Below are 13,523 nucleotides of genomic sequence, written 5' to 3' on the forward strand. Positions count from 1 at the left end.
TCGGATTTAGCCAATGCTCTGAGAACGTCACAGTTTAAACCAATCAGCAGTGACGTTCCCTATCCGCTGAACTGACACAGAGGAGGCGGAGTCGGCTGGATTGTGCTACGTCTAACAGTTAGTGTAGGTAGTTTAGGAGGCAGTCGACATCATCTGACAGTTTATCCAGACTGATTCGCGTACAGTTCAGGATCCGTTTTAAGTCTATGAACAAGACCGAGTCACACTACAGAGCTCAACTTCAGCCAAAACTTCAAGAAACAAACACTGTTCTACACAAACTCTACAATTCACAGCCAAACAGTGTGGTTACCAAAAGACTAAATGACATGAACACACTAATGAACCTGGTTTTGTGATATATTGAACACCATGGTTCAAAAATACCACAGTTCTGCTTGATATGTCTTCATAATGGTAGTAAGTAAAAGTAATGCACCTGCTAACAGCTGGTGTTATTCTGGCTTCTGTTCTCTAAAGCATTAATACGTTTTCAGACATTAAACAAATCAATAATTTTGGTTTTAACTCAAATGCTGTGATTAACCCTTAAAGACCCAGGTGTTACTTCAGTGGCACTTCCAAAAGAGTTTCTTCTCGATACTTAACTTTTTTTAACTGATTTATCACAATTTACTATGACATAATCCTCTGTATTTTGTGTTTTTTCAGTGAACGTCATGTATTTTCCTATATTTAATTCACTGATCATGTAGATGTTCATTAAAGCTCAGATTAATTCAAAGGCCATTATATGAAAAACAGAGAAAACTGAATAAACAGTGACTTTTTCAGTCAAATCTGTCATTATCTGAACATAAACCCAGTGTGTCCATCCATTGTCACTGATCCAACTCCATGGGTTTTACTGGGGAATCAATGTTGGAGAAGATGACGGTGTTTCCATTGTAACTATGGAGCCTCTGAACGTCCAAATATGGTTATATATGATGACCATGAACAGATGAAGAACTGTATTTTACACCAATTACTGACATGGATTGATAGATTAGCGGGATCAACAGGAATTAAACTGTTTAGATCAGTAGATGGTGTAGGTTAAAGGAGGACGTTTGGGTCTTTAAGGGTATAAAGGTGGATGTTTGGGTCTTTATGGTTAAGAAAAATAAAAAGCCTTAAATATAAAGTGAGAACATCTGAGGCAGCGTCAGGCTGTGCAGGTGAATTACTCAGAGTTTTAGAGAAAACCATCAGTACAAATATGAGGAATGATTGAAGCAATGACCATGTGGTTTTGGTTTTTGTTACGTAGACTGTTTTGAACATGCTGTAGTTGTGTCTGATGAACAATGCTACACAAATGTACAGTATGTTGTATTTGTTCTTATTTGTGGTGGCTCACACTAAATGACACTTAAGTTACTTATTTAGTTAAAAAAAATAAAAAACAAAACAATGTAAAATGGGTAAAATCTGAAATGACTGCAGAGCATTACACATGTTTCTTTGCTCGAACCCTCCTCCTCTGCTCTTTGGGTTTGAGAAGTTTTGGCAGAAGTCTAACTCCGTATGAAGTAACTCTGGATTTTCCCTAAAAAAACCTGTTTCACATTCAGTCCTTCGTACATTTGAGGTAGGAAGGGTGATAGGATTCAAATCTCATCTTATATATTTTGGGTCAGCGGAGATCGGGATAAAACTGAGTGACAGGTGACATACTGAACTCACAGATGTTTCCATGGTAACCGTGATGATCTAGAACACAGGTGTCAAACATACGGCCCGGGGGCCAAATCCGGCCCCCAAGGCTCCAGTCCAGCCCGTTGGGATGAATTTGTGAAACGCAAATATTACACTGAAGATATTAACAATCAAGGATGTTAAATTTATTTAGGTCAATTTCAATCTGAAGTGGTCAGACCAGAAAAATACAAACATAATATACTATAATAATGAAAACCATTTTTTTCCCCTTTGTTTTAGTGTAAAAACAGTAAAATTACACAAATGTTTACATTTACAGACTAGCCTTTTACAAAAAATGTGAATAACATGAACAAAAAGTCTGAAGCATGTGGAATTTTACCAATATTCTGCCTGTTATTAAATATTTTGTGCATTTGTAGATCCACTGAGATCTGTAAGTTGTAATGCACATGTATAAATGATAAACGAAGGCATAATATTGTTAAAATTGCCATTATTTTTCCTAAGAACTTTCAGGTTGTTCATATTTGTTCATGTTATGTTCAAGTGCAGTTCGTACATGTAAACATTTTCATTAAGGAATTTTGCTTTTTTCACTCAAAAACATAGAGAAAACACTGGAGTTGACATTATTTATCAGTTCTTATCCTATTATTTAGCTTATGTTACTGGTTCGGCCCACTTCAGATCATATTAGGCTGCATGCGGCCCCCTGAACTAGAATGAGTTTGACACCCCTGATCTAGAATATTCTCATCATGTGTCATGTGAAGTTGAATGTGAAGTGTTGGAGAGCTTTTCCAGTTGATCACAGTGTGTGAGAAATGGACTGAGTGGAAGGAGGCAGAGCATCAGTGAAAGCAGGCAGGTGGAGCAGGTGCTGGGTTGAGGTCAGGCTCGTAATGCCTTCATGGAGCGATTAGTGCATGTAGTGCTGCTGATCACACACATACACACACATACACACACACACACACACACACACACACACACAAGTGATGGAGCAGCACATCAGGTGAGATGATCAAAGTGATAACAGGTGGTTTCTCTTCTTTGTTGTCTTCTGTGAATCGTTCTGTCTGCTGAAGAGGAAGAAGGAAGAAGAGTGAGGCTGATGAAACGGGTTACATGGTGCACAGAGGGGGCGGAGCCTTTTTACGAGGCGTCACAAAGGATCTGCTCCAGGACGGTCAGCAGGTGTTTGAGGCCGTAGATGTAGCCCTGATCGTGGCTGTCACTGGGGAAAACATGGGCAAAGTCGATCATCCTGACCTCTACCTGGGCGTCTCCTCCTCCCTCCTCCTCCTCCTCCTCCTCCTCCTCTTCCTCTTCAGCTCCGCCTCCTGCTGGGATCTCCGCCTCTTCTCTGATCTCCTGGCTCTCCTCCTCCTCCCTCTCCGCTTGAAGTTTGTTTCCGTTTGCATTGGGCGCTTTCTGCTGCTGCAGCGACTCACCTGTTCGTTTCCATGAGGAGTTGTCTTCCTTGCACAGTGACGTCATGTGATCGGAGCTCGCCGTGCTTTCCACAGTGGTACTGGCTCCGCTGTTGCCATGGAGACGACCCTTGGCACACTGGTGATGGCTGCCTTTCTATGGTTGTGTACATGGCGTCCAGGCTGTAGTCCCACGCCATCGCCACCTGTATGTTGTTGTTGTTATTGTACTCCGTCAGTTCCTCTTCCTGCCCTGCCTCTTCCTGTCGGCCTTTACCCTCCTCGCCCCTCCCACCCCTGATGAGAAGGTGGAAGTCTTCCCCACGATAGGGCTGAGCGATGAGGTACCGACAGGAGATGACACGGGGACGCGCTGAGGAGGAGGGCAGACCCTCGTATACGAACAGGAGGGAGCTGGCGAAAAGGTGAGCTGTCGCTGGGACTCGAACCCATCGCAGGATGCGCTGAACCCTCCAGATACTGGCCAACACCGCATCCTTCCGAAGACTCGCCCCATTATGGAAAAACTTGGCCAGGCCTGGACACAAGACAGGGTCACAAAGTCAGTATAAAAACGTACTGTTCCCACATTTGACAGGACCATTACCTGCTGATCTGTAACTGTTATAAAGGGTATGCACATACATCACCCCCCCACCCCACCCCCAGGCCACGCCCCTCTAAGTCAGACTGAGTGTCAAAAACCAACCTGCTCAACATGACGGAGTATAGCAGTAAACACAGCCAGACTGGAAAATGTGAAATATGAAATTAATGAAGGACAATTGGACTGGACATGGATCCGTATGAGCTACCAAAGAACAAGTGGTCCATGAACACTGACATGTGGACACAAATGGAGTATCCTGACATCCAGGGTGGAGGGGATCAGCGCTATTTTTACCTGAAATATATACAACCATGTATATGAATATACATGGTTTCATCATTACTGACAACAGGGTCCAAAACTAGGGCCCAGAACCAGCTGATCCAAAGGTCATTTACAGTAGACCGTGTACTGACCCCAGTGAATATATGCATGATCTACTGGGACTGAGGAGATTTACTGAGTCTAGTTCAGATCATGTACTTTATCCAACACAGATACTACTGCTGTGGACCAGCAGGGCACCACTGGATTCTGGGAAATTAGGAGATTTATACCACCTGTTTTTAAATTGCCACATTATTCTGGTAATATTATGGATTTATTGTCGGAATATGCGTCTTTAATCTCATAAACGAATGACATTTTTGTTAAATTATGAGGTTTTTTTTAACTACGACTTTATTCTCATAACATGGTGATTCTTTTTGTATTGACTTTATTATCGTAAAATTAGGGGTTTTTATATTGGTATTTATGACTTTATACTCATAGTGACAAGTGTTTTTATTTTCTTATGTGGTCCTAATACTCCATCGTAGCTTTATTCTCCAGTTCCCCCGTATTTGAAAAACTAGGTTAGCCTCAGTTTAAGTTAGTTTACTAATCATGTAGGAGCACAAGGTTCAGAATCACAAACATGAAGACAAAAACCATGAAAGATCTGATCATGAAACCAAGAGCTTTACTAAGAAGTAACATTAGCCAAAACAATACATCATTTAAGGTCTGATTTGACCCAAAAATACAGCATAAATTAATGTTAGCTGACACCAAACAGGATCCACAGATCTAGGTTTGGTTTCCTGGATTTGTGGATCCATCTACTCTTTCGGTGTCTGTAAAACAATAGCTCCCACTACTTTCAAACCTGTTCATGCAATCAGTCCCACAACAGCTCATCCCCATTTTTTATTAAATATTGTTCTTCAGTTTAAACAGTATTGAAGCCAACGCTGTCACTCATCTCCCTCTTTCTGCCACTCAGTAGGCGGAACTGCAGTGACTTCCGCTAGCGGTGACGTCACGTGCATACCCTCTATTTTATTATGTATGTATGTATGTATGTATGTATTTATTTATTTATTTAAGTTGTAAATTCTGGGGCTACTGCTGGTGAAATTTGAATAATTTCATGCTTTTCTTTTCTAATGAGTGTTTACTATACGGTAGGTCAAATACATACTTTTAGTTGATTCATCTGATTGTTGTGCATGGCTGATGTGCTTCACTCCAGTGTATGTTTGTTTACTGTGAGAGGATCTTCTACTGATTGTCCAGTTAAATGACTTCTCCACCACCTCCGACATGGATAAACAGGTCTGGTACCAGGTCCACTGAACCTTTACTGCAGAGTCTGCTGTCTTGGTTTATGACAGACCTGATGACAGTGTGAATCACTGTGGTGGATCCTTTGCCACCACCATCTTATGTTGGTAGTTTTTATTTCATTAGTTTTTGTTAAGTTAGTTAATGATTACATGAAACAGTTTAGTTGAAGTATTTTACTTAAATATTCTACTATGGGTGCACCAAAGTTATTATCGTTAACGAAAACTAACGAAATGACAAAAACTCAAATTGTAAAAACATTTTCATTAACTGAGATAAATAAAAACTATAATTAAAAGAAAAAAACAATAACTAACTGAAACTGTATGTGTGTTAACAAAACTAACTAAACGTATAAAAATTCTGGATAAAATTCCCTTCGTTTTCTTCTTTGTCAGTGTCGGACTGATATAAAATTGATTTATTTCCCTCAAGCAATTTTAGTTGCTGGCACCAATGATATTTAATGGTATATCACTTGTGGTCACTTGTCGTTTAGAGTCGTCTTCTGGTCCCCACTCTACCTGGAAACATGGAGACTAAAGTTGGGAGAAGGCAGCAGAGTCCTGTCTGGGATTTATTTGAATTTGACAGTGAAGAAAATAAAAGATACACAGAATCTAAAACTAAACTAAAACTAAGCATTTAGAAAACGGAAAAGTAATAAAAACTATCACACCTGCTCTAAAAACAAATTAAAACTAACTGAATTAGAGAAAAAAAAAGTCAAAACTAAATACAACTAAACTATAATGAAAAATCCAAAACTATTAGAACCTTGGGGTGCACACATATTAGTTATGTTTGAATTATTTACTCACATTGTTCTTCAGTTGCAGACGAAAGGACCAGACAAAGGGGCGTGGCTAGCATTTAAGACGGGGGAAGGAACTAATACCCACAAAACTGAGGGGGGAAACACTGTTTGTTTCTCTGTGTTAATTTAGTTGTTTAAATCCTTGGTTTAAATCACATTGGTTTCACATGGTTAGTATTTTGTGTCTAGTTCTGATTATTGTTTTTTATGTTATTTAGACTAAGTTAATGGTTTGGTTTGGTTTAATTTCATAGTGTAATGCATCCCCCTTGTGTTTGGTTTGGGTTAGTCTCTTTCTATTTCAGCCCACCTTGGTTCTTTGTCTGGTTGGGGCAGTTTTTTGTTCTGTTGCAGTTTGGTTCAGTTGACCTCAGTGGGCCCATCTTTGTTCATTTGTTAATTGACATTATTAGGAGCTTTGTGTTCACATTTTTCTACCTTTATTAGATGATCAATTTTCCTAATTTTACCACCTTTGTCCTGGTCCTTATGTTTGGTCCTCTACAATCATCATACACAACCCCAGAACTACCTTGTGTGTTATCAATCCCCTCCTCCTCCTCCCTCCTCCTCCTCCTCCTCTAATCACACCTACCGTCTTTGACAGTGTCCTTCCCCAGTCCTCTGCCATAGTGCTGGTCATAGGAATCACACGTGTCGCTGCACACTTTATACACCTGAAACACAACATGCATTTAAATATTTAGATTCAAAACTCAGAGGTAAAGAAGATCTTTGTTTGCCATACTTTAAAAACAAAATATAAACATATTATATTATAGCCACAAACAAATAGAGATTAGAAGTACATCGTCAAAGTCGGAGGTTCTTGGTTGGGCCTGACGTCAGCTGACACTGATTCTTGGAGGGAGGAGGAGGAAGATGGAACCTGTTGGGATGGACTGGTTGTGATGTAAAATGAGTCCAGGATATTTTTATGACTTCAAGGTACCTTTGTTACCTCCGCCAGGAGGTACTGGGATCACTTTGCTTTGTGTGTTTGCGTGTTTGTTTGTTAGCAAGATAACTCAAAAAGTTATGGACGTATTTTCATGAAATTTTCAGGAAATGTTGATACCGGCACAAGGAACAAATGATTAAATTTTGGTGGTGATCAGGGGGGGCACAGATCTGTCTTGGCGGAGGTCTGCGCTCTCCAAGTGCTTTTCTTGTTCCTTTTAGGTTTGTCCATCGTCTTTTTAATCTGGTTTTTTGTCTGTTGTCCTTTTTTTATCCTGTCTATAGTCTCTTTGTTTTTTGTCTATTGTCCTCTAATAAATTTGAGATATATATATATATATATATATATATATATATGTATATAGTCTATGGTCTTTTTTGCTCGTTTTTTTGTCTATTATCATCTTTTAGTTGTTTTTTTCTTCTATTAGTTGTTTGTGTCTGCTATTAGTTCTTGGCTTTTGTCTTTTTTGGTTTGGTTGTTGCCTATGTTTTTATTCTTGGTGACTTCTTGTCTTGTTGGTGTTGTGATGTGAAGAAAAGAAAAAAAAAAAAAAGCATTCATATGCATCAAAAGGAAAGAAACAAAGCCAGAGAGAAGACTTTACTGTACCCAGTGGACCCAGTACACCCAGTATACACAGTGGATCCAGTACACCCAGTATACACAGTGGACCCAGTATACCCAGTGTACCCAGCATACCCAGTGTACCCAGTATACCTGCATAAGTACCCCTGCTTCTGAACTAGTCTTTCCATTAAAGACACGTTTTCCTCTTTAACGGAGGCTTTCAGTGCAGTCTTTTTTCTGTTGTTTTTTTTGTCAGAGAACACATGACTGCACCAGACCACAGCCACATCTGGAAATCAGAAAATGTATTTGTAAAAGTATCTGTGAAATGAACCAATGACATTGACTTTCCAGTCTGTGTTAATGCTACAGTATTAATGAGAACAAAGTTAAGGTTGAAGTTACTCCACTGATGACATAAGAACGCACAAAAAAGACATGACGTCCATTAAACTCCCATTATGTCGTCAGTAGAACAGATAAAAACACACCTCCTGTCACCATGTGAAGTACAATACAGGACTGAGGTAAGTGAACACTGTCTCCATCTAGTGGTCCACACCACAACTACACCTCCACTAACCCACCATTACATCCATCCTGTGGACGCCACATATACAGGAAGTATGAACGTCACACACAGAGCCCAGTGGACTTTAGAGGACGCCTTCTTCTTCTTTTTTTAATCCATTCACATTGTTAAATTCTTTGAAACCACTGTTTTTGTCATGACTACTGTCACCACAGAACATAGAATGAACCGGCTATGAGATACTGATACCAATAATTAAAAATCACATTAGATACTGATGTTGGTGTCTGTTTCTTTATTTGTCTGATTATTATTATATTATTATTATTATTTATAATTATTATAATAATAATAATAATAATAATAATAATAATACTAATAATAATAATAATAATAATATTTGTCCATTTTGTCATCTAACTACTTCTGCATATTTTCCACCTGGTCCAAGGTTATTACTAATGTGTATAAATACAAACACAACAGGAATGTGTATGAAAACAAAATGATTCCCACTGTCTGTGCACCAGTGTATTTCAGTTCCTCAGCTGTAATATTATAGTACGTCCTGTGATGGAGAATTTTTTTTATTTTATTTTACCTTTCCTTTTTTTTTTAAATTATTGAACAAGAACAATTGAACAGTATATATACATAATAATATTGCATCAAAGTAGGATGAAAAAATAGTCACACTTAAGATAATATTTTAATTTCCAATATATAAATATAAATGTAAGTAAAATAAAAAATAATAAATCAAATAAATTAAAAAAAAAAAAAATTAAAAAGCTCGAGGTGTAAAAATAGAAATCATATAAATTAAGTAAGATATATACTTGACACAGCCTCTATTTTACTCGCTTTAGAGTTTATAATGTTCTTCAAATTATAAATAATTGAAAAAGTGCTTTAAAAACAATAATATTAGGACGCTGGGTTGTACCTGTGATGGAGTCCTATTTGATAAAACCTATGGACACTAGGGCTGTGCATCAGCAAGAATCTGGCAATACGATACAAATCACAATACTAGGATCACGATACGATATATCACGATACTGTTTAAAAGGCAATATTTTATTGGTTTTCTTTCTTTTTTAAAAAGATTATACCCTGGAAGGATGGAACTACACCAGAAATATGCACAAATACTAAACCTATTTTATTTGATCCCAACAGGATCTAATGCTATATGACAAAATGTTCCTGTGTTCAAACTGAAATTATGTTTTACAGACATTACAGTTTAAGATCCCGTTCAAATGTTCATATTCTATTAGTTCAGAACATTATTTTTGTGCAATCCCACAAAGGAGCTAACATTATTTAATAAAACAGTGTTAAATAATAATAAATAAAATATAAACAAAAAAGAAAAAACAAATAAAAAATGAACCTCCACAATATCTGCATTTGAATAAAATACTACAAATATTGATACAGTACTTTTTAATATTGATACAGTATCGTGAAATGAAATATCGCGATATATTGCAGAACGATATTTTCTTACATCCCAATTGGACACACACATCCATGTGACTTTAGGGACATCTACACTATATTTGTCTATGGTTTGAATGTGATGTTTAACCTTCCTCTGCTCCAATCTATCATCACTGTTCCACAGGAAAGTCATTAGCACCAATTAGCCTCCTTTAATCCAAACAAACATACAGCACAGATAAGGAGGAGAGGACGTCAACTACTGGACCATGGGTCACATGTGCACAAAGGACAAGGCTCACGCCACAGATCTGCAAGTTCATCTAAATATAATTGTACTGTATTGCTCGTGACATATAACCTGAATTTAGACAGTGTGCTTCTCCAAAGTAAAACATGTTAGGCAGCACTGATCAATATTTTCACTAAATATTAGGTAATACATTATGTATTTACTCATACCAATCTAAATGATTGGACAGGAGCAGGATGAAGAAAACTTCTACCACCTGCCCCTTTCTTCAAACATCTGTTTACATCAGATAGGTTGCCGTTACAGCTATTACAGTAAACAGTTTACATGATAGTTAATGCAAACAAAACAAATCCAAAATCCGTAAGTTAAATGATTTCATTACATGCTTTTATAAAGCATCTCTGTTCTTTCCTTATACAACCTCTTAAACTGAAAAATATTTGCACAGCTCTTCTCTTCCATTGCCAAAGAATTCCCCATCCTGACACCCACAACACAAAACACATTTGTTTCACATTAGTCCGAACCCTTTGCTGTTTAAAATTAAACCTCCTTCTATGCTCCTTCTAAAATTAAACCTCCTTCTATCGAATCTGGCGATATACAAATCACAACACTGGGATGACAATACGATATATCACGATATATCACGACATATCACGACACTGTTAAAAACACAATTTTTGTTTCTTTTTTTTTATGATTATTTCCTTGATGAATTGAATTACATCAGAAATACGCACAAATGCTAAAGAAATTTTTATTTGATCAGAACAGGATCTAATGTTATATCACAAAATGTTCCTGTGTTCAGACCAAGATTATTATCGTCAATGAAAACTAACGAAATGACGAAAACTGCAATTGAAAAAAATTTTCGTTAACTGAAATAAATCAAAATTATAATTAACAGAAAAAAATGATAACTAACTGAAACTGTATAGTATGTTTACAAAACTAACTAAAACGTATAAAAATTATGATACGACACTTCACGGTCCTTCACTTCTAGTCACTTGTGGTTTCCAGTCATCTTCTGGTCCCCACTCTACCTGGAAACATGGAGACTAAAGTTGGGAGAAAGCAGCAGAGTCCTGTCTGGGATTTATTTGAATATGACGGCGAAGAAGAGAAAAGATACAACAAACTAAAATTAATACTAAAACTAAACTAAAACTAAGCATTTAGAAAATAAATGAAAACTAATAAAAACGAGTAAACCTGCTCTAAAAACGATTAAAACTAACTGAATTAGGGGGAAAAAAAAGTCAAACTAAATAAAACTAAACTATAATGAAAAATCCAAAACTATTAGAACCTTGGTTAAAACCTAAATTATGTTTTACAGACATTACAGTTGAAGATCCTGTTCAAATGTTCATATTCTAAAAGCTCATAACTAATATCAGAACATTATTTTTGTGCAACCCCAACAAAGGAACTAACATTATTTAATAAAAGTAAATAAGTAGTAAGTACCCGGAGAGAACCCCTTCCTCCCACCATCCAAAGACAGCACTGATAGGTTAATTGGTTAAGCTAAATTGCCCACAGGTGTGATTGTTTGTCTCTATATGTTCAGCCCTGCGATGAACTGGCGACTTGTCCAGGGTGTACCCTGCCTTCACCCTAGCTGGGATAGGCTCCAAGCGACTCCCGTGACCCTAGTAGGATAAAGCGGGTTTAGATAATGAATGAATGAATGAAGATGATAGTAAGTAAATAAATAATAATAATAAAAAATATATAAACAAAATAGAAAACCAAAAAAGAACCTCCACAATATCTGCATTTGAACAAATACTTAAAAATCGATACAGTACTTTCTAAAATCGATACAGTATTGTGAAATGAAATATTGCGATATATTGCAGAACTGATATTTTCTACACCCCTAATTAGAAGAGTTTGGGTTTTTTTGGTAAAACATCCAAATGAGTGGTAAAGTGGAGGTGATCCCACTTGTCTGTATTGGCTTTATATAGGAAGTGGTGAGCTCAGGTTGACTCCGGTGTGGACGCTCATCAGTAACTGTCCTTTACACATGAACACCTGCAGACCTTTCAGTCCACACAACAGAAGCTCCACCCACTGACTCCAACACACATGTGTGGAACCAGCACTGCAAAAATCTAAAACTAACCAAGTGTATTTTTCTCATTTCTAGTCCAAATATCTCATCATACTTAAAATCAGACAGAATTACCTGAAGAGGAACTTTTCAGTGAGATATAAGAACTGATTTATAGATAACAGATCTGGAAAATCTGATTTCAAGAAATCTGAACAAGATAATTTTCACTTGTTGCATTGATGAATTTTTTTGCTTAATTCAAGATTTTTTTTTTTGCTTAATTAAAGATTTGTTTTGTTTAATTCAAGATTTATTTTTTTTTTGCTTAATTCAAGATTTTTTTTGCTTAATTCGAGATTTTTTTTTTGCTTAATTCAAGATTTTTTTTTGCTTAATTAAAGATTTTTTTTGTTTAATTCAAGATTTTTTTTTTTGCTTCATTCAAGATTTTTGGCTTTGTTCAAGCAAAAAATTCTGCCAATGGAACAAGTGAAAATTATCTTGGTAAGATTTCTTGAAATCAGATTTTCCAGATCTATCATCGATTGTGTTTTTAGACAATAGATCTGGAAAATCTGTTTTCAAGAACTAATTTTCACTTGTTCCACTGGCAGATTTTTTTTTTTTTACAAAATTCAAGAATTTTTTGCTTAAATAAAGCAAAAAAAAAATCTACCAATGGAACAAGTGAAAATTACTTCTTGAAATCAGATTTTCCAGATCTATTGACTAAAAATATGCTCTTATTTCTCACTGAAACTACTATAACCTTGGCCCACACTGGAACACGTGTGTGTGTGTATGAGTATTTTCCACAGGAAAAGCCAAAACAGGACAGTTAATGATGACAGCAGGTTGGATTGGAAACAGATCAACTGATAAACACAATCAGACAGATAAGACGCTCTGACTACTTCCTGTCTCCTTCTGTCTCATTATGTAGATAATGACACCCTGACATGGTGTGTGTTTTCAGCTACACACACACACACACACATTTCTGTGTGGACAATTCACACCATTTTAAATGTATTTTCAAACTTGGTGTTACGTTTAAGTGGGTAAGGACAGTGTCATGTGTTCAGTTCTAATGTTGATATAAGGTACGGAAAGAAGTGTCCACACACAGTGAATAGACACCATTGTATGTGTTGAAGAGTGTGTTGATCATTCTGTAAACAGTCACATTTCACACCAGTTAAAGATTGACCAGTGTAATGATGTTCAGCAGTATAGTGTGTGTGTGTGTGTGTGTGTGTGTGTGTGTGTGTGTGTGTGTGTGTGTGTGAGAAAGGTGTTCACACTGTTACTATGTACCCAGGGGGAGGGTGAGAACACAGGAGACATTCATGTTGAAATAACACCACTCCAAACAGTACTTGGTTATAGTACAGTAGAGTACTTTTATTAGTAGTAGTAGTAGTTGTATTAATATTTATATAGATACAGTATAATTCATGTACTGGACACACATTTGGTATCAGCCTCCAGCAGTTCAGAATCTGTCAAAAGCAGAGGGAAAGATCAACATATAAATGATTG

General features: G+C 36.9%; 1 protein-coding gene across 1 annotated transcript in view; it reads right to left on the minus strand.

Annotated features, from left to right (window-relative positions):
• Nucleotides 1-2,744: 2,744 nt before the first annotated feature.
• LOC115410348 (inositol polyphosphate multikinase-like) overlaps nt 2,745-13,523 on the minus strand; it is a 31,613-nt gene continuing 20,834 nt past the window's right edge. The window contains 3 exon segments of the mRNA XM_030121960.1: nt 2,745-3,259; nt 3,261-3,639; nt 6,735-6,816. Coding sequence (XP_029977820.1) covers nt 2,824-3,259; nt 3,261-3,639; nt 6,735-6,816 — 897 coding nt within the window. The 3' untranslated portion in view covers nt 2,745-2,823.

The sequence above is a fragment of the Sphaeramia orbicularis genome, chromosome 19 (genome assembly GCF_902148855.1).
Source record: "Sphaeramia orbicularis chromosome 19, fSphaOr1.1, whole genome shotgun sequence".
Lineage (NCBI taxonomy): Eukaryota > Metazoa > Chordata > Actinopteri > Kurtiformes > Apogonidae > Sphaeramia > Sphaeramia orbicularis.